The sequence below is a fragment of the Pangasianodon hypophthalmus genome, chromosome 21 (assembly GCF_027358585.1).
Source record: "Pangasianodon hypophthalmus isolate fPanHyp1 chromosome 21, fPanHyp1.pri, whole genome shotgun sequence".
In the NCBI taxonomy this organism is placed as follows: domain Eukaryota; kingdom Metazoa; phylum Chordata; class Actinopteri; order Siluriformes; family Pangasiidae; genus Pangasianodon; species Pangasianodon hypophthalmus.
Window position 1 is genome coordinate 1,300,729 of NC_069730.1, and position 22,500 is coordinate 1,323,228.

The following is a 22,500-nucleotide window of genomic DNA, read 5'->3' on the forward strand; positions in this document are numbered from 1 at the left end:
ATCTTAAATCTAAATCCTGTTCTCTCCTTCTCTCTACGATCTGCATATCAGATGTCCTGCTTTCCCTTTTCATGAGCTTTATAAACAGCGAGAAAGGTAAAGGAAAGAAAGTCTGGAAAGTTCAACACATCTGAAAATGTCTGGAATTTGTGCAAAAGAAAGAAAAAGAAAAAATATCCTCTAAGCGATAATTACTACTAATGCGTAATTATAATAATAGTTACTACAACCTATATTATTATTATTATTATTAATAATAATAATAATAAGAGATGCATGGGAAGTGTAGTGATGTGTGCACAGCTCTTACTTGTTCCTCTGTGGCAGATGATGACTTTTTTGGGTTGGTTTAGAGCTTCGTGGCTGGAGTTCCGGATGGGCGCGTCGGACTGCACCAGTTCAGCCAGGAAGTTGATGTAGCCGATGGCGAGGCGCAGGGTGTCCACTTTGGAAAGGCGTTTCTCGTAAGGCAGGGTGGGGATGTGAGAGCGCAGACCTTCAAACGCGTCGTTGATGGACTGCATGCGTCTGCGCTCGCGCACGTTGGCGGCCTGGCGCAGCTGCTGCATCTCCTGCTCAGACCGCGCTCTCCTGCGCCTCTTCAGCTGCAGCGCGCCGTCACCGCGCCGCGGGGAAAACCCGGACACACCGTACGACGAGGAAGAAGAAGAGGAAGAGGAGGAGGAAGAGAAGCGACCCACGTCGCAGCCGTAGTCTTCATCGCGCGCACGGCAGTCCTCGTAGTACTCTTGGATCTGGCTCGCGAGGAAGTCGACATCGTCGTCCAAGAAGTCGTCCGCGTCCACGTGCTCGCGCGAGCATCGCTCGGTGAAGAACTCATCGTCGTCGAAATACGCGGAGGAGAAAGAGTCCAAGCCTGAAAACGGATCCAGCACGGTCTCCATCCTTTTTTTGCGGTTTCTGAAAAGCCGGCACGCGAAGACCTTTTATAAGGACATCGACAGTCGCGTGCCATTAACGGGCCGCGCCAGCCAATCAGCAGCGAGCAGCGACAGAAGCAGCGCACCTAAGGATAAGCCACGCCCACCTTGTTTACGCCCTCAGATGCTTAATCCTCAAGAAGACGATTATCATTATTATCAGTTAATTAATTAGGGAACACATGGGACTGGTTAGTAGGCTTTTATTTATTCATTCATTCATTTATGGAAATCAAGCAACAACCACCAGATACAACAACAACAACAACGATGATGATGATAATAATAATAATAATAATAATAATAATAATAATAATAATAATAAATAATAAGTCATGTTAGCGGTAAAACGTTATACAGACAATTATACCATTAAGTTTATAAAGATCAGAAATCACAGTCATTTTTTATTCGATTGTTTTTTTGTTTGTTTGTTTGTTTTTTACAGTAATACTGTAATTAGCCTATATTGGGCTGGATTTTAAGCTGGTCTAGTGATTAATTTAGTTATTTAATCTTTTATTCATAACTCATCCCCAATCAGCTACAAACAGCCTATAAACATTAAAAACTTTCCTGAATTAAATGCAGTATATTCGATGGCCTGTTGATATTGGACAATATTTTAATAACACTTTGTGTCTAATAATATTTTTAAATATATATATTTTATTATTTAAGCCTTTATTGATTTCTCATTTCCAAACAGCTTCGGTCTGCTGCGCCATAAAGAGCCATCAGTCAATTAAATATAAAAGCTTTATGACTGGGTGAAAAGACGCAAAAAAAAAAAAACAGTGGCTTGTAAACAATGATTGAAGAGCCACTCAGGTGTTGGAGGACTTCGGTTTGTCTCCTTCGCTCTTATTAGCCATTAAGTGCTGTTTACGTTTGTCCACGTGCGCTTTTTTGCACCCACGGGAACCGGACAATGCGCCGGAGCGAGCACTGCTTTTGAAAGGTCACCCAGGCAGGTTGACCCCTGCGACCCTTTTTTAAGGCTTCTCTTAAAAAGCAGGTAGCATTCAAGAGCTCGCGCACTTCATTACCGAGGGGGACGTGCGGCTCCGGATAGAGCACGAGCGCCGCCGCACAATGCAGCACAATGAGACACAATGAAATACAATACTGCACAAAACGTGGGCGCACGAAAGGAGAGAGAGTGATGTCGGGGAGGAGAGGAACAGGGGGCCATCAATCAGTGGCGAGCTTCTCCTTTTTAAAGACGCGCCTGGGACGCACGGAACGCTCGCCTTTTGAAGAGGCACTGATGAGAAAGTTGAAGCACGAAACTTCACGGGGTGTTATAACGCTTACAAAGGACCCAATCCTGATTAGAGTCATCCTGAATAACTTCTTTATGACAACGTTTAGATAAGCAGAGGCGCGCGCTTTCGGCGCATGAGCACAGTATCATCTAATTACATAAACATGCTATTATTATTATTATTATTATTATTATTATTATAGTGGTTTATAGTTGCTCTGTAGTTCCTCATACTGAAGGGGTTACATCTCCAACACTTCAAAAGTCTGCATGAATTTCATAAAACCTCTCTAAGATGAGATTTGAGGTCAGAGGTGGGACTGAAACTGCCCCAGCTGCCATCCTGCATCACCACGCGGTCCCTGTCAGCCTAAAACCTCCGTCAAACATGCAAAAAAATCTTTTTTTTTTTTTTTTTTTTTTTTAAATTACATTATATTGAATTAATAGCCTACTTGCAATTTTACGCATGCGCATTACGCTCATACGAGTGCGTCGTTCTACAGATGTTTCTTTCTTTTTTTTTTTTTTTTTTTTTAACATATTACTCTACAGTGCAGTATAGAAATGCGCTTCGGTATAACTTTATAACTCTAAATGATGAGAAAATGATTTAAAAACAGACCCTAATGTGCTGTATAGCTATGCTTTATGTGAAATAGAAGTATGTAAAAATCCATTTGGAAAAAAAGAGATATGTAAGTTTGTTAACGCAGTTCCTGGAAAACAAAGAAAAAAGTGTTTCCTACTGTAGGCTACATATTTGCATTATGGGATGTTTATTATTTAATAAAATGGTTCATTAAAGAATCATGTACTGAAATGTTTAAAAGAAACCAGAATGGTTCTGCTTCAGAGGTACTGCTTTAGGTTTCCTGGCCCTTTTTTAAAGAGACCATTAACCACAATAAAGTAGCTGTTGAAAATATGTTTCAATTATTATTTTATTAAATGTCTAAAATAAGTAACCTACTGATTTAGCAACTAGTAGTAAGAGGAAATATTGAAGTGACAGGAGTAAAATACCGACGATATCTGCAATACTCTGAGAAAATCGATATAGTGGATGTGGTTATATTGACCAGCCCCAAGTGCACCTGTGCAAAGTGCGCATACTTTATTAGTACACGATATAAAAGTGTACTGATCATCTGTTTCCCAACAATTTCAGTCTGTACACACACACACACACACACACACACACACATCACATCACATCAGCAGTGTTGCACTGACACCTGTAAGTGAAATGAGCACCTGCAGTGTTGTATTAACTTTTTAAGTGAACGCACTAACACTTCATTCAGCCAGGCGTCAAGTCAACACTGGGAGTTTCTGCTGTATGGCACTTTCAGCACGCGAGGCTTTTATCTGCTCGGGTTCTAGCATCGACTAAGCTCACTTCATTTCACTTCATTTCACTCGAGAGGTCATTAAGCGACAAGGAGGAATAAATAAGGCAGTGTTTGGAGGACAGGGCGCGTATGGTTTTATTATAGAGGGGGGCTGGTAGCAGCAGCGTGGCTCTCAGTGGTGGCCAAACAGGGCCAACAAATTACGCTGGTACCTGAGATGCTGGCTGGTTGGAGTCTATCAACAAACCCTATTCAAACAAAGATGGAGGGGGGTCATTTTTGTTAGAGAACAGGAGGCTGTGCTAAGAGTGTAATGGTTGTGGCGGCAAGCTGCAGCGTGAGGCTCGGTCCGTGGGAATCTCGCCACTTGCGCGTTTCGGAGAGTCAAAGAGCTGAATAAACACCGCAGCCTGCAGCAGCCTGTATGCTAAAGAGCGCATCTGAAACGGGGCCCGGATAAAAAGGTAGTGATAAATGTGCTTCACGTTTTGGGATCGACTCGTTATGAAAAAAAGAAAAGCGTGGAGATTTTTTGTGGTGCCGCAGCGCCGCGCAGCCAGGGGTCTGTGCCAAAAAACAAATCGCTCAACAGCTCAAAACCTGCAACTTGTTAGATAAATGAGGCTTCTCACACCGCGACTCGAGCAAATGTACTTTTGCACTTTCTTTTCTTTTCTTTCTTTTTTTTTTTTGCAAAGGCATTCTCAGCCATTTTTCTCCACCAGGTGCGCAGTTTAGCGGAGGATAATCATTCATTCCTGAAACAACATTAAAGTCGACATTTACTTTTAAAAATCATTTCCTCATACTGAATGGCTGATTTTCATTATCTATGCTGTTAACGAAGGCACATTCTTCAGTTCTAAAAGAGAAATGCATAGCAGTGGAGGTGTATATGCTGATACATTTTTCCTGACATAAATGGATTCACGCAAACAATAAGATTTTTTTTAGAAATATTTTAATGATTGTATTATAGATGAAAGAGCAGTTATAGTAGGACCGACAACATGCTGTAATTTTTAATTGATTTTAAGTTTTAATTGAAACATGTACATATGTTGTGAAAGACTTTACCTGTTTACAATGTCTTTTATCTTTACTCTGCATAGGCCTACATACTTGTAAATGTTCTATCAGTGGAATCTCACCCAGGATTTGATGATCATGATGATGATAATGATGATGAAAAAATGACATGATATTGAATTAATAGCTTTATATTACTAATATTACCTGCAATTTTACGCATGCGTATTATGCTCATACGAGTGCGCACTTCACCCATAAATTTATATTTCTTCATATATTTTAATGCTGGAGGCATTTCCTGATTATAAAATAGCCAAGATATGCTACATATTGTTTTATTTTCTGACAAGACTATTTACACTATAAAATTGAGGCGTTGTCTGATAAAGTCACTGTGATAAAGAAGATAAAACAGTACAAAATAGAAAATAAAAGCGCGCTAGGGCAGGACAGTTGGATAAGAGGACAACTTGTTAGAGAAGCAGGCCACAGAGTGCGGGGTTTGACCTCTGTATTAAAAGAAATACAAAGTGTCCTGGTAAATTGGAGGGGAAAGAACCAGTGATGCTCCTGTACGCATTGATGTATATATATATATATGTATATATTATATATATAGATGTATATATGTATAGATTTTCTTCACACACTGCGAATCTCGCCACTTGGTGTAACACTCGTTACAGCAAAAAAAAAAACCAAACAAAAACAAAAAAGATGACATGCATAACATTTATTTAGATAAAATGAATTTCTAAATTCCATGCGTTCACATTCACGCGCATTCACGCAGAACAGGTGGAACGGGAAGCGCGCGCTGGTGGAGGAGCGCAGACGGCGCCACCGTGACCGCCACCTTCACACAATCAATTAAGCGAAATGTCAGAGCCGCAGCGGCGGCGGTGACCGCTGCAGACCGGGGGCCGGCCTGGGAATAGCAACACTTGGATCTCGGATTTGTGTTTTGTTTTGATTTTTTTTTTTTTTGAACAGACGGTACAATGGCGAATATTATAAATGACACTCTTGCCGCACGGGTCACGTGATGCATTACAGCCTACAGTCGGTGCTAGCTGGAAGCCTGCTGGAGCAGATGAAGGAAGCCAAATAAAAAAAAAAAAAGAGGATGAGACTGACTTTTTTTTTTGTTTTTTGGAACATGCACTTTCATTATTTGAAAAGAAAATGTGTTCCCAAAAGGTTTAATCCTGGCTCAGTAATCCTTGGCTAATCCGTGTAATCTGCAGTGTCAAACAGGATTTAAGGAGGGGATTAGATTAGAACAGATTAAAAGAAAGGAGGATGGGATGAGGGAGTTCAGTGACATTAATTGAGTGATCTAACACAATCTTTCTCTTATTCTCTTACTTCCTCTGCACAGTGGAGCCTCATGATGAGCTTGTTATTAAGATGGTGAATTGATGTACGAGCAGGAATTAGGCTCAGTAATGTGGGGGACTGAGATTTGAGGTAAAACATTGACCTAAAAGTGCCAAAAGGTGATAGTTCCTCTCAATATTCACAACCATGACATCATGTACCAAGAAATTTAAACCTATAAAAGACTTATACTTCCTGCAGTCGTTAAAAAATAGCAGGAATACTTTATATCCTTAAATCGCCTTTTGTTCGTTTTGGCTAATGGCTGAACACAAAAGGCTTCGTGCTTTGGCCTTGTCCTAAAAAGCTTTTAATGGCTTCTTTATGCTTTTAAGTGCCCAGGTACACGAAAAACCTGCAGAGGTCTATCAGTACCAAGGCAAGGCTGCCAGATTTTCATCAAAGTATTCAAATACAAGCAGGATTTACGAGAGGGAAAAGTGGAGAGAACTAAAATATTAAATATTCCTATAATAAAGTAATGAGTCTGAAGCTGTTCATTTTTTGCATGATCAAGAAAGGTAATATATGAATAATATCAGTCAAATAATCACAATCATATAAAGAAGCTGGATGATCTAGAGGTTTTTCTGACTGTGCCACCATCAGAAGACTAAAAAGCACCACCAGGTACCATGTTTAAAGTATTCTGAAACAATGAATGATCCCTAAAATCATCCTCATTTGACAAACTCTTAAGATTTCAGTGGAACCTTTATTTTTTAGAGCACAGGTTCCTCAGTCTGGTCCTGGAGTATCCTCTGTCGTGCACATTGAAATGTTTTCCTGCTCTAACACACCCACTTCAACTCAGGAAGGGCTGCTAATTAGCTGATTAATTGGAAAGTAATGTGCAGGTCAGGGGGTTCCCCAGGACCACAGCTGGAAACCTGTGACTTTGAGTGACACTGTAAGCAAATGAGGCACCATATAAATGCAGAACACAGGAAAGTATTTTCATCACTGGGGTTCTTTCCTGTGAGCTCTTGGGCATATTAAAGCCATGATTAAAACCTGGTTTGGTTGCATTATTGAGCATTACAGTCTAACTGAAAACACTTATACCATAACAGCTGAAAAAGTTTTAGAGGTTCTTCTCCAGGAACCTTGTTGCAGAGGCTTGGGAAACATAAATAGTCCCTAAAAAGAACCCCAAAAATCTGCACATGCATGAACGATGAATGGAGTCCAATTCGGCAACGCTCTGGGCCGAGCTCTTGGGCAGAAAGAGTGGTGAGTAAATAAAAAGTGTTTATGGTGTAAGATTATAGATTACTTTAAACCGCTTCATGACAAACCACCACAGTATAAAAATCTTAAGTTGTATAGGTTCTTCAGACTTCAGACTCCAGAATAGTTAAAAATTCCTCCAGGAAATTTGTTGCAAAGAAACATAAACGATTCCTAAAATGATTAAAAGATAACTGAATAAAATGTGGGAATGGTTTGGTTGCTGAGTTATCTGAAAACGCTTAAACCATCACGACCAACCATCTCATGACCATCTAACCAACTGCAGCAAAAACTGATGATTCCCACTTCCATTCCCAGATCTGGCAACCCCGGACACAGCAGTTATGGAGTGGGGATAGAGAGAGGGGATCCTGGGAATCCCACCACATGCGGCACACAGCGCGCGCTCAGCCGCTCCGCTCTGCAGACTGCTGGACAAATTAGAGGCGCGCTGGAGGGATGCAGAGCATCAACACTTGTTTTTCAACTGAGACATTGTGTCCTGATTTTCCGGTCTCCGTGTCCATGTAGTCCAGCACCAATGCGTGAATTCCACCCTCTGCACGTAGCGCACATTAAAGCAGTCAGCACGGATAACACCGATTTATAAACTTGTACACGGAGTCAATGGCACAAGCTTGTTTCGAGGAACGTGTCATTAGTGCATAAAGACAATGCAAAGGATTAATCCTGTGACGTCCTGTTTCTTCTTAAAGTTCTGTTTAACATCTTTTATATGGCCTAAGTTTATTATTGCATAATTATACAGCTTATTTATTACTAACCAACTGCACTAATTGTATCAGATGATGCTAAAAGTTTTTCTCAGGAAAAAGAGTCCTAGCTACCTTCCTTTCCTTGTCGCTGAGGTGGTACCCTTAGCTATTGTACCTTTATTTTGCATCTTTCACCTGATAATGTGAATATACTGACCTTTAAAAAAAGTACATAACTGGACCATAATGTCATTTCAGAGTAAAGCTTTAAAGATACATGCACCTTTCTATGTTAAAAAAGTGTATTTTTAATGGGACCACCCCAGTGACAAGGAACTGTTTAGTACCCTTTTACCCCCAGATGAGATATAATACATCCTAATATTTAACCCACTCTGCAAATGGGAAACATTTGGTTTAAAGGTGCTGTGCACATTAATAGGTTTATCTTCTTTAAGATTTAAGAGGATTATTGATTCACCCATCATAACCTAGACTCATTGATTTCTGTGTTAATCTGGAGAAGCTGTGTTTGCCCCCAGGCTGTTTCTGAGAGTTTGAACATTCAACAGACTCCCACGCAGGATCGAGCTACTTTACTTTAACATCATGAAATATAGATAGTTCATGACACTCATGACAGTGTTGAAGCTAAAGGTGTTCATTCAACACTGTACATTTTGCAGAAAAAAACTACATTTTTAAAATTCAAGACAAGGATACATTCAATTATTATTATTTTCATTACTGTTATGTTTAAAGAAACACTGAAGTGTATAGAGATTAAAACACATGCTTTGGTCTAGTCTTCTATAGCTAGAGTAAATAAGATGGAATAGAAATAGCTAATCGTTAAGTTTAATCTTAAGCTAAAACATTAAATCATTAAGTCTCAGTGCTTCAGATCTTCTCTCAGGTTTTGAATTAATCCTTTTAGATCTAATCAATTCAGAATCTTCTACATAATAATTAAAGTGATGGCTCATCCATTGCACGTCACTGTATTTCAGCTTCACACAGATACAGAGGCTAAATAACTCAAAGGCTTACCTCAGATTCTTCTTCGTCTCTTGCCATGCTGTTGACTTCTTCTGGCACGCTGCAGGATTAAGTCTTAAGTCCCAAAACATTCTCCTTACCCAACATTTAACAGAAAAAAACAACACATTGTCAAATGAAGTTATTAACATAAAACAAAGTATTAAAAACTACAATATGTAATGCAAAACAAGGTTGTGTACAGGAACTTCCTCAAGGAACAACTATTTACATGTCCATTAAATCTTCACTATTAGAAAAAATTCAAATCCAGAAACCTTAAGGGTTCTTCAGCTGTTCAACTGAGAGAATGAAACAACAGCGTGTTTCCCTCTCCGAGAGAATTCCCAACTAGAACACTTCTAGGAAGCTTCATCTATACAAAGAACCCCTCGAAGAACCCATATTTTAAACACCTAACTGGGCCAAACAGATAGAGTTCAAGCAGCATTACAAGGCTTTATGAACTAGGGAACGAGCAGATGAGAAAACTCTTAAAAGTTCCATGTAAAACCATAAAGCAGAGGAATTCGTTGTGAAATGTTTCCAAGTAGAACTCATTTAGAAAGTGAGAAACTACCCAGTTGAAGAGCCTTTGAAGAACCTTTTTTTCTACAAAAGTGATCCTTAAGGTCCAATTTTATATAATTACATACATAAAATACATTCCATCTAGCACCTTGAAAGGTTCTTTGATTTGTCATGAGAAGAAAACTCTGAGGTTCTCTGTAAGAAGTCAAAGGTTCTCTGTAAGATCCTACAGCAGTGGGTTTCCCTTTCAGAAAGGTTCCAAGTAAAACTCCTTTATAACGCTGGAAGCATTACAAATCTATGAAAGCCCATCTTTTTTTATTTTAAAAACATGTACATAATCTATATCCTTTATCCTACAGAACCCCTAAAAGTCAGAGCCTATAACAGAAGTTTTTTTTAAAGGTTCCTAGTAGATCCCCTTTAAGAATCTAAGAAAAAGAAAAACTCTTTTGTCTAAAATTGGTATCTTGATGCTTCTGTCAGTAATCAGTTGTGATAAAGCAATAAAAAGTTCGCTAAGCTTTTGGGGAACGCACGAGGCTCTACAGGGAACACAAGCTCAGCGACGCTCCCTCTGGTGTCTGCAGTCAGAATTACAGTTGTGTCCTGTACAGGCTCTGACAAAGCATGTCTTCATTACTTTAATGAGTGTTAATGACACCCAGATGAGAAAAGAAAATCAACTGGCTTTGGAAACTGGTGACCAAGCAACTACGGAGTGAGCAGCTAAGGATAAGGCAGATAGGGACCAAGCAGGTTAGAACAGGAAGTTTTGAAAGAGCTCATCATTTCAAGAAGCTAACATCAACACTGAAAGTTAGGATCCAAGTGGAAAACACTAGCTTTAGGCTGTCTGTGGTCAAGTAGATGACATTAGGCATCTTAGGAAGATGTTTTAGGAAACTTTATTAGCTATAACCCAAGCAGATGACATCAGGAAGGTTTAGAAGACAGGACTAACTAGGGCCAAGCAAGCAGCAGCAATTTAGCTCAGGAAGCTGTCAAGGCCAAGCAGATAATAATATGAAGTTAAGGGTCAAGCAGTTAGGAACTGAGCAGTTAGGGGCCAAAACTTTAGGGGCCAAGCAGTTAAGCACGGAGCAGTTAGGGGCCAAAACATTAGGGGCCAAGCAGTTAAGGACGGAGCAGTTAGGGGCCAAAACTTTAGGGGCCAAGTAGTTAAGGACGGAGCAGTTAGGGGCCAAGAATATAAGGGTTGAGCAGTTTGGAGTTGATGAGTTAAGGGCTGAAGAGTTTGGGGCTGAGGAATTAAGGGCTGAAGAGTTTGGGGCTGAGGAATTAAGGGCTGAAGAGTTTGGGGCTGAGGAGTTTGGGGCTGAGGAGTTAAGGGTTGAGGAGTTAAGGGCTGAGGAGTTTGGGGCTGAGGAGTTAAGGGTTGAGGAGTTAAGGGTTGAGGAGTTAAGGGCTGAGGAGTTAAGGGTTGAGGAGTTAAGGGCCGAGGAATTAGGGACCTAGCATATAGTATTAGCAAGTTTTAAAAGCTAGTGGCCAAGCAGCTAGGGAATAAACAAATGGCAACAAAAAGCTTTGCAGGAAACATCATAAAGTTCTGAAAGCTACTAGGAACCAAGCAGATGAAAAAATAAAGCTGTGTAAAGGAATGAGTAGGTCCTATAGATAAACACTTTTCTCCACATCAGTAATGTAAGTGTATTGCGTGAGTTACAGCACAGACAACGAGAGAAATAAAAGTTTGCAGAATTTATTGTGTGTTTGTCGTCTGCCTGCACACATCATGTCTATACATACAGTACAACATATTCACAAAATGAAGGGAGCATGACCGATCACTGAACAGAACCCAAACCGTACAAAAAGAAAATCAACAATAAATAAATACATTAAAAAGGTAAATAAATAAGTAAATAAATAAATACAAGAATTAAAGTACAAATAGGATATACAGTGTTTCTATGGTAACAGGTCTGCATGCGTGTCGTCGTAAAGTTTCTGTACAAACACTACGGACTAAAATAAGGGTCGTGTGCACAGATTTAGGAGGCTACTCGACTTCATCTGAACAGAAACGAAGTTAGGAAGCACTTTTCGAGACGTACACGCAAAAAAACACACATCACACATCCTTTCACACACACGCACTCAATAAACACAGAACACGACCACTGGGAGACCCTGATTTTGCTGCGCCCACTGCGTCCACGTTTCGTCCTGAGATAAGTCCGGCCCACCTGGCAGGATTGGACAAACTGAGTCACATGACCGAGAGCCACTCCCCCAATGGGCGACAATACAGTGTACATTAAAAAAACACGGTAGTAGGCTATAAGAAGGACGAACTTAACTTGAATGATGATGAAAAGTTTGCGTTTTATAGTTTTCATCTCATTTAAACACTTGATAAAGTTTCTTTTTTAGGGGGCGGGGCTACGTTAAGCACCGCTATTGGCTTATATCCATAAAAGATCTGAATTCTACATAAAAAAGGAAGTAAATCTGTATAATATGCACTAAACGATATGTTTCTAAACGTGTCACAGGGTTTAAAACAGAGAACACATTTTCTCGAGAGGGGCGGGGTCACTGAGAAGCGTTTACAATAGCAAGCGACAGTAGAGGAAACAGAAGTGGCTACAGAAAAGTGAAGGCATCTTCTTTCATTAGCAATAATCCGACTTTTACACGCAGTAGGCCTCTACATCATCAGTGTAACGCTGATTGGTAATGAAATATTGCTTTTTAACACAACATACCCTGTCCTGCTGCTGCGTTTCACCCAAACATTACAATTAAGGAAAAATGCAATTGGAAATATAGAAATATAAAGTCACATGATGGAGAGAAAGGTGAAGGAAGTCGAACCAGAAGTTTCCGTCTGTTCATTTCAAGTGTTAAAGGAACAATCTGGCGAAAAATTTAACTCACTGCTAATGCAACCAGACATGAGGCTAATGTAGATAACAGTAACTCTTACTCAAAATGTTTATTGTAAATGTCTCCCTCTTTAGACTGTTTGCTAAAACAAGCTAACTAACATGAACTTGATAATAAATAAGTTACAGCTGTAATATGTTAGCTAAATTTAAATAGAGTTGGTGACCTAATTCCAAAAGTTATGTCAATATATATGTGTGGAAAGTTCCTCGTATTCAGAGTCTGTTTACACACCTCCTTATGGCAATTTTCTGGGTGTGCAGCTAATTAAAATCACCTGTGTGTTGTTCACGCCTCCAAGGTTAACAGATTTTTCTTGAGTAGAATGTGAAATGTGAATACTGATGTGTGCAATTTCAGTATTAAATCCTTACTGCATGTGGTTGACTCTGAATACGTCCATTGTTTAGCAAATAGTGCTATACAATAAAGTATTAAATAAAGCTAACTTGTTTAGCTAGCTTGATGGTCAGCTGCTGTTACAAAAACAATCTCTTACTGCAGTAACTTAACATTACTAAACACTACGTAGCTAGCTAGCTCAACACAGTAACTTGGGTGTGGTCCTCAAAAAGCCCTTTGGTATCTTTCTGCCCTTTTGGACCCACCTCTTAAATTAAAGTTTGAAGGCGGAGCTTAGAAAGCTTAATAATGTTGTTCAACATAAGTATTTATTGATGGAAAAGATTCTTGGTGACTGTCATTAAACGTTAGCTACAGTAGCCTCGTAGCTCCAGTGCAAAACTAAAGACACTGAAACTGTCTGACTGATGACATTTGGGGTAAAGTTTAGACATCTTTAGCCAGATCGTTCCATAAACACCTTCACATTTGTGGGAAAAACCAATGCAGTGTTTCCTGTAGGTGAGGTCATCACTTGACCTTTGCCCTCTGATCTGATTTCTCACGCATGACTTGACCCGTACCGAGGATGAGCAGGTTTGTCTCTTCCAAGGCAGGAAGGTGGAGTGTGAAGGGTATGATGATGAGTGTCCAAGGGTCCAAGGGCTTAGATTAGATTAGATTAGAAGTGGTCCAGGCTTCAGCAGGAGATGGGTGTGACGTCGGAGAGATGAAGAGAGATATTTTACACGGTGAGGAAGAGTTCAGAGACAAATCAGAGAGGAAAGAGATTCAAAATAAAAAAACCAGAGACCTGCTGTGGCATCCCTGGTCGCAGTAGAGGAACAGTATATCACAGATTATATACAAACACTCCGCCCATCCATTCAGCGCCAGGACACTGTGTGTGTGTGTGTGTGTGTGTGTGTGTGTGTGTGTGTGTTTACTAGTGAAGTGTGTGCATGAGTGAGCATGAGTGTAACATATAATCGATGATCCGATGTATAACATTTAAAAGAGCTGATGATTTGATTTAGAGCTGATTCAATACAGTATTATATGATACACTGTGATTCAATATTGTTCATGTCAGAATGAATTTTACTGTGTACAATAATTAGAATAAATATATTTAAATATTTATAGAAAAACACAATTTGAATGAAGAAGGACCCATGATCTACTTTCAGGAGCTAAACCTACATCTAATGATAACACTGAACTTTTTTACTGAAATAATTTTGTGTTGTTTTATGTAAAAAATGGCTTCGAAACAAGACGATTTAATTTTAATTAACGCAGCATATTTTTTTTATCACCATATATCTGTGGCTGAAACTCAAACGGAGTTCTGCTGCATATCTAGTGCACTATGCTATTATGTTAAACCCTATGTAGTGAGCGTGTATAGTGAATAGAAGGCAATTCGGGATTGAAGCGTGTTGGAGGGGGCTTCAAGTGTATTCTGGAAAGAATTTTTAAATAGAAATAATTAGAAAATGAAAACCACATTTACGTACATCGATAAAAAACAACTGAGCAGTGGGTGGCCACGCCCACACTACTGGAACTGAGGAACTTTTTCTCTCCAGAAAATGTATATTACTGGAAGATTATGAAATATTTTTAACAGATAGATAACAAATAGAACAGTGAATATCCATGTGATGATAACTAATGCAATGTTATGATGTGTAGGAGGTTTTTGTGTGTGTGTGTGTGTGTGTGTGTGCGTGTGTGTTTATGTGGTGGCGCTCCTCTCTCTGAATCGGACCAGGCTGGCGTGTTTGTGCTTTCAGTAGTAATGTGCGCGAGTGCAGTATAGTGTGTGTGTGAGTGTGTGTGAGATGTACGTGGTGTGTTAGTGTGTGGGTGTTTAGAGTCTGGTCTGGGCCTCAGGGATGTAGATCTCGATGCTGTCTGCGCTCTCAGTGGCTGAGTTCTGGCGCACGGACGCAGCTCTCTTGGCTGCCATTAAGCGTTTGCGAGCCTCCTGCCGCTGTTTCTCCGAACTCTCGAGAGAGCGATCTCGCGCCAGCGGAGGATGGCACTTCACCGGTTTCTTTGGCACAGGGGGAGGCAATCTCCTCTCCTGAGGGGGAGATGAGAGACGGGGAGAGAGAAATGGAGGGAGAGAAAGAGAGAGAGAGAGAGAGAGAGAGAGACAGAGAAGGAACGTTTCCATCCAAATGTTTCACAAAATGGCAAGAAGAAAATGTGTCACTTCATATGTTTTCAATCACGTGCACTAGAAGGCAGTGTGTGAACGTGTGCACTAGAGGGCAGTGTGTGTGTGCGAATGCACTACATGCCAGTGTGTGTGTGTGTGTGTGCGCGTGCGCACACTGGGGGGCAGTGTGTGAACGTGTGCACTAGGGGGCAGTGTGTGTGCGAATGCACTACATGCCAGCGTGTGTGTGTGTGTGCGTGTGTGTGCGCGCACTAGGGGGGCAGTGTGTGTGTGTGTGTGAGTGTGTGTGTGTGTGTGTGTGTGTGAACAATGGGGGCAGTGTGTGAACGTGTGCACTATATGACAACTTTTACACCTCATTCTGTCTGTAAAATGTTTTCTTTTTTTGCCACAGAAACAGATGGATGGAAACAGAGACAGGGTGAAAGAGTGACAGAGACGAAGCACATCTGGACAGACACACACAAACACGCAGCACTACGGCTACGAAGTGGTGTGTGTGTGTGTGTGTGTGTGTGAGGATGGAGCAGCCCAGCAGGGGGAGGGGTTACAGTGGGTTTGAGTGCCTGATGGAATGACTTCTGAAAATGGCTCACTGTCAAACAGACAAAAAAAAAAAAATAAAAAAAAAAAGGAAAATAAGAGTGAATGAGAAAGAAAGCAAAGCAAAGACATTTGCAGCCCTGATGATCAATGACACAAACTTTACTAACACTGACGTGAAACAGCAAACATTCACGTAACAGACAGTTCATCTAGAAACACATAAAAAAGCTGTGCATTGCTAATCGTTAAAGCACAGAATCCATGTTTAAATCAATCCGGAGTTTTTCCACTGCGTATTGAATGGATAATAATAAAGAACCGGCCCAAACAGGAACCTTGTGGTTCTAGGACAGTTCACAGTGTTCTCCTCCTTAGTAAAGATGGGATTCTATGAATTATTATTTATTCCAGAGACTATACCTTGCTTGGAAAAGCTTATTGTGTTGGAAAGTTTGCTTTCTTGCCGGAAAATCGGATCAAGAATGTGACAGCCAATCAGATCGCAATGTTCAAGATCCTGAGCCTTGTGGCTCATTGGTGGAGCAACTACAAACACAATAAAAACCTTGTAATGTCTCTATGCCTATGATCTGAAAACTAAAAGTATTTCTGTTCATTTGTGTTGTAAAGGGTATGTGTATATGCTCCACCAATCAGTGATGAACAGCGCTGTTAACTCCGCCCCCAAGTTCCATTCACTTCTGTTGGTGCTGATCTTGAACAAGTACCAAAAACCACACAAGCAGAACAGGTGGCTAGTTTAAAAATAAAAAGAGCAGGGTTCCAGTTCTCTGGTGCCCTGGTTCCAGTTCTTCTGGTACTTTGTGCAGTGGAAAAAGGCCTTTTTGAGGCTAAAGCATGCACATGAGTAAAAGGTTATCTAAAACATTTTATCTCCCTTTGGCATGATGATGAGGTGTATTAGTATTATTAATATTACTGTATCACAAATATGATGAGCGTGTGTAAGTTCCTGAGTTCTAGAGCTCACTCAAACACTCATGTTTCTTTCAGTACTTCCTAGAACCCTGTTACATCCTGGATAAAGTCGTCATCACTGTACCTTTCTCTCAGGGGGCTCGAGAGGTCTCCAGTTGTTGGCCTTGAGCTGGTGCAGCTCGTCGAACTTCAGGCTGATGTTCTCGATGGAGAGCTGCAGCATGTCCCAGAAGCCGGCCAGATCCTGAGCCACAGGCCGCGGGTGAGCGTTCGGGTTCTGCGGGTAAGAACGCGTTAACCGTGATGTTACAGATCACAATAACAAGTAGTGTAACACTCCAGTGTGCCATGAGAACATCACACGAGCTTTCAAAGGCAGAAGAGGCAATAACGTTCCTGCTCTGTTTAATGCTGTTTGAGTATTTACTAGTTTCTGACCACTAGAGGTCACTATTGATAAACCGTCAAACTAGCCAATTAATCTTTTATTAAAAGGAAACTTTTTTTTTTTGGTACAACTGCTTTCAGAAAGCTTCACTGTTGACAAAACGCAACACTACTAAAGTCATAGGCATGTACTCCATTTATAACACTGTTATAACACATCATTCCTACACAGTGTGTTGCAGGAGTGTGGCTGTGTGAAGTCTATGTCGAAATGTGTCACCTTGTAACTACAGATGAACACACACACACGAACACACACACACACACACACACACACACACACACACACACACACACACACACAAGCTCGTTATATCCTCATGCACTGTTCTACACACGTTATTCAGTGCTTATGCATGTGTTATAAAGTCCTTCTCTACACAGCCTTTACAGAAAGCTGTAGAAAGGAGTAGTACTAAAAACTATACAGTAAAACAAAATATCATGCTTTCGGACATGTAGTGGACTTGAAATGTGAAAATATATTAAAATTAAATTCTACAATTTTATTACGTTATAAAGACACATCAGTATTGGAACTCACCAGGTTCTCCTCACACAGCTCCCTGAACTGCTGGAACTTTTGAGACATGAGAAGCTGAGCACTGCCTACTGCACTGCGGATCTTCCCCAGAACTTCACACACACACACACACACACACACACACACACACACAGTATTAGGCAGTATTAGAGTGGTGCATTAATATAATGATACATTTTGTCACAATTAATGTTTTGTAAGAATTTTTTTTTAATAATTACAAACTGACAAGAAGCAGCTGATTTTTAAAAAAATCAGATTTGATTTTTTATTTTTTCTCCTTTTTAGTATTAAATAGTTAAAAAAAATTTCTAAGGAAAAATGCTTTATGTAAGAAAATTATTTCAATAGACATTGTTTTGCTGGGAGTTTATCATCATGACATACAGTATATATACTATATATATATATTCAACATGCAAATCAGTCTTTATTTCAGAGTGTTTCAGGTTATTATTTGTGTTTTCGGTGATGCTGATTGGTTGGTTGGTTGGTTGGTTTGTTTGGTTTTCGTGCCTTTGGCTTTAACTAATATAAGATGTGCTAAATCGGGCTCTGGTCCTATAGGGCTGAACTCTGCACACTTCAGTGCTCTCAGCCTTAACACACTTCATTAAACACGTTCGCTAATTATTACACAGCTCTTGGCGAGTTGATGCGACACTGGTGCATTGTGGGATTTCATGAGGCCACTGGCTATATTTACATTTTACACTTTTTCAGGTTCTCAAATTAGCACACTATAAAGTGCACGTTTGTGTGTGTGTGTGTGTGTGTGTGTGAGGTGACTCACTGTCGTCAGGGAGCTCATTGTGCCGCTCCTCCTGCTCCATCTGCCTGCACCATCCCTCCATGCGCTCGGCTTCGGCCTGCAGCAGTTTGAGGAACCAGCGTCCGTCACGCTGACACACCGAGCGGCTCCGTGCGCTCTGGAGCGGGTCCTCAGGAATGCCGCTGTCCACCCAGGGCTCGGGAGGCGGCAGCACGGACGGGTCGAAGCCCACAGAGGCGTAGTCGTCCGAGGCGCAGGCGTGGTAGTGGTTCCCCGAGCCCTGGATGCTCACCGTGGAGGCTGTGGCGTCCCGAGAGAAGGTGATGTCGGCGTCTGGAGACTCGGTCGGAGAGAAATCGGGCATGTCCAGGTCGGCCTGCACTGCCGCCGTCACGCTGTTGGAGCGCATGATCCGACGATGGCTGCAGAGACAGAGAGAGAAACTTAAACATCATCACAAACATCTCAGTGTCAACACTGCATTGTGGCTGTGTCCCAAATCACACACCATATTCACGCCACATAAACACTATTATTGGTTAATTGAGGCTGTGTCCCAAATCACACACCTCTTCACTATATAAACTGTGGCTTTGTCCCAAATTACATCCCAAAACTGTGAGTGTCCTAAATCACACATCATTATTCACTATACAGGCCACATGAACATTATTATCGTTTTATTGCAGGTGTGTCCCAATAAACGCTATGACTGCTTAATTGTGGCTGTGTCCCTAATCACATATCCTATTCACTGTATAAATCACACAACCACTATCGTAATGTTCTAATCATTTCTTCATTATATGGTGCACTATTTAGTGAAGAGGGTATAGATTGGGAAACAGCCATGATGATGAAAGCTGTGACATTCTCAGCTTGTCCTGCCTGTGGCGAGACTAATCAGACTCTTAGTGTAGCAGACATGAGGCATGGGGTAAGGTCAGGCGAGTGTGTGTGTGTGTGTGTCTGTGTGTGTCTGTGTAATGTATGACATTTCAGCTAAAAGAACACTGTAATACTGCAGCTGAGTCACGACTGTGATTCATCATAGATTCGTACAGGTAAAGGGGTCAAACACACACACGCACATATGCACGCACGCACACACACACACGCACACGCGCACACACACCTTCTCTCGTCCTCAACTTGGATCCCTACTGACTGAAACTTCGACTGGTCCTCTGTCTCCTGCTCTTCAGGGCCATCCACCTGTGTACACACACACACACACACACACACACACACACACACACACACACACACAGACTCATCACCAAAGTTGTTATTAAAGTAATAAACTTTTTCTTATTAATAGGCTGATTTACTGAGCTGTTTTCAGCCTCTGCTTTGCTGCTCCCCAGTGGCCCATGCTGGTACTGCAGGGGTGTCAATATTTTTGTTAATGCTTTATTATTAGCTAAATTAAAAATATCAGGATTTTTTTCTGATTAGTTTAGCCAAAATACAGAATAATAAATATTATTATAATTATTATAATTATTAATATCAGATATTTAACTTTATGTCTCTTTCTCTCCTTCTAGTTCTCTTTCTCCTTCTCTCTCATTCTCTCTGTCCCTCTGATCGTCCTTTGCTAATCTTCTCTCCTTCTTTTCCCTCTCTCTCCCTCTCTCTCTCTGTCTTGCTGATTCTCTTTTTCTTTCTGGTTCCCCTTTAGCTTTCTTTCTTGTTTTAACTCTCTCATTCACCTTTCATCCTTCCTCTTATTTTCTCCCTCTCACCCTTTGCTTCTTTCCCATTAGGTCTCTTGCTCATTCTATCCCTCTATCTCTCTGTTCTTCTTTTCTATCTCTCTTCTTCCCCCTCGTTCACTTTATCTCTTTTATGCTCCTCTTTCTCTCTTCCTTTCTGACTCATTCGATCTCTCTCATTGCGATTCTGCTATTCTCCCTCCATATTACTCATGTATTCTCTTTCTTTCTCTCTCTCTCTTTCCTTATTCCCTTGTTGTACCTCTCCTCCCCCTTCCTCTTTTTCTGCTTCTTTCCCACTGCCTTCTATCCAATCTCTCTTCTTTTCTCTCGCTCATTCTCTCTCTTTTTCCCTATCCCTCTCTCCCTCTTTCCCTCCATGTCTCACTTATTTTCTCTCCTTCTTTCCCTTATTCTATCTTTCTATTTTCTCTTTCTCTCTTTCCTGCTAACTCTCACTTGTTCTATCTATGTTCTATCTCTTCATCCCTCCCTCTTTCCCTCCATGTCTCTCTTATTCTCTTCCTCCTCCATTCTGTCATTTCTCCCCCCTTCCTTTTTCTCTCTTATTTCCCTCTATGTATCTCACTCTTCCTGTCTCTCAGTCTTTCTGTCTCTCTAATTCATTCAGTCTCTCTTTTTCCCTCCCTCTCTGTCTGTCTCTCTCTCATCTTTCCCTCTCTCTCATTAACTCTGTCTGTCTTTCCTCATTCTCTCTCTCTCTGTGTCTCTCTCACCTGTATGCCGATGGAGAGACACCGGCCCTTGCGGAGAGCTTCTCTGTGTGCGTCCTCCAGTGCGGGGACCTGGACGGGGACGGGGACGGGGACCGGGAGGGGCAGGGGGAGGGGCAGGGGCATGGAGAGGGGCGAGGAGGGGCCGGCGTTGCTGCTGGAGCTGACGTGTTGGCTTGCGGGGCCGTGCACCTGCGCGTTCGCCGCCTCGATGGCAGCCGTCAGAGCCTTCATGCTGTCGATACTCTCTGTGGAGTTACTGAGGGCAGAGTGCAGTGCCGTGTCGCCATGGCGATGACCCGGACCATCCATGTAGGCGTCCTGCGCCGACTCGGTGCTGCTCTGAGCCGTGATGCTGATGAAGGGTTTGGTGGAGGAGCGCGGAGGCACCGGTGGAGGCGTCTTCTTATAGGTGGTGATACACGATGACACTGCAGCAAAATACACACAGCTCAGCCAATCATACACCACCATTCTGAATATTCATCAGCAAGGTGTTATTAATTCATGATATGAACTCAAATTAAAGAAACAGTTCAGCCAGTAATAAAATATACACCATGTCCCTCTTTGGTGTCTGATGTCACTTATACCACTGATACCAGCTGAGCATTAGTTTATCATATGAATGCATTATAACAGGTCATGAATGTATTTACAGAGCATTATACATACAGCATTCACAGAAAGTCTTACTAAATCAACTTGATATGATTAAGATGATTGATTTACAGTAGGAACATGCTATACACCTGTTACTACCTACAAGCAATCCCTTAATAATAAATAAATAAATAAATAAATAAATAAATAATCCACATTTCCTATTATTAAACATGTTTCACAGGGGCAAGCGGTTTCTCAGAGATCATTTCAGATCAGTACAATCAATCAACCAACCAATAAATCAATCAAATATATATTTTTATAAAAAAAAGGAATAAATTTGTCTTAAAAAATTCCAAAATGCATTTGCGAATTCACTCCATATTTTATATATATATGAATCTTTTCAATACAGTGTGACCACAAAAACTGAAGCAAAGTGTATCTTATGGAAACTTTATCGCTCTTAGCCCAGATTCCAAAAAAAAAAAAAAAAAATCCAAACCCCAGAAATAATGGAATTTGTACTGAGGTTATTTATAAAGTGTTATTTAAGCTCCATCAAATTCCATCATCCAAATGTGATGTTTCACAAACTGTTCACTACAAAGAGGGAGAAAATCCTCAAACCCCACACTAAACACAACATAATCCCCAACGCCTGTGTGTGTGTGTGTGTGTGTGTGTGTGTGTGTGTGTGAGAGAGAGAGAGAGAGAGAGAGAGAGAGAGAGGACACGGACGGAAGCCCTTAACGAGGCACTGCATTTTCTGCTGCAGTTTCACTGAACAGCCACAAGAGGGCAGAAAAGAGCCAGAAAATAGCAAAGACGCTTTTTGCCCCTCTATTCTTTTGTCGTTTCACACAAGACATAACAAATGTCACACTTCCTTCTTACTTGGTCACTATATAAAAGAGGCAGTGGGTAGACGGACACACAGGCGTGCGCGCGCACACACACACACACACACACACAGACACACACAAAACCGGAAGTGTGTGACTGTGTGGCTGAAATAATCTCTCTCTAAGGTCCAGCCTTTCAGTGTGTGAAAAAACACAGACGTCACATATAGGCTCAATGGTGCTAACACACACACACACACACCAGCTGAGTGTGTGCAGTAGAGATAAGGTGCAGAGGCAAACACACTCCATCAGCTTCAGAGATTTTCTTCACAATCTCTCTCCGCTTCACTCTTCCAGCTTTAAAGGAGCCATTCAGTGAAAAAAAAAAAAATGTACACAATTTT

At 41.1% G+C, this 22,500-nt stretch overlaps 2 protein-coding genes across 4 annotated transcripts in view; both read right to left on the reverse strand.

Moving 5' to 3' along the window:
• The window catches only part of ptf1a (pancreas associated transcription factor 1a), a 1,705-nt gene extending 797 nt beyond the window's left edge, over positions 1–908 (reverse strand). The window contains exon 1 of the mRNA XM_026941375.3: positions 311–908. Within this exon, the coding sequence (XP_026797176.2) occupies positions 311–905 (595 nt within the window). The 5' untranslated portion in view covers positions 906–908. The remainder of the gene's footprint in view (positions 1–310) is intronic.
• Positions 909–11,199: 10,291 nt separating this feature from the next.
• The window catches only part of dlgap1a (discs, large (Drosophila) homolog-associated protein 1a), a 73,192-nt gene continuing 61,891 nt past the window's right edge, over positions 11,200–22,500 (reverse strand). For 2 of the 3 annotated variants that reach the window (XM_026941414.3, XM_026941413.3), the window contains exons 6-11: positions 20,646–21,073; positions 19,326–19,405; positions 18,212–18,612; positions 17,419–17,510; positions 16,552–16,704; positions 11,200–14,843 (exon numbers count right to left, since the gene is read on the reverse strand). In XM_026941414.3, coding sequence (XP_026797215.1) covers positions 14,628–14,843; positions 16,552–16,704; positions 17,419–17,510; positions 18,212–18,612; positions 19,326–19,405; positions 20,646–21,073 — 1,370 coding nt within the window. In that variant the 3' untranslated portion in view covers positions 11,200–14,627. Of the gene's footprint in view, positions 14,844–14,944; positions 15,538–16,551; positions 16,705–17,418; positions 17,511–18,211; positions 18,613–19,325; positions 19,406–20,645; positions 21,074–22,500 lie in introns of those variants that run through there. The other variant, XM_034297693.2, reaches the window with a different exon arrangement.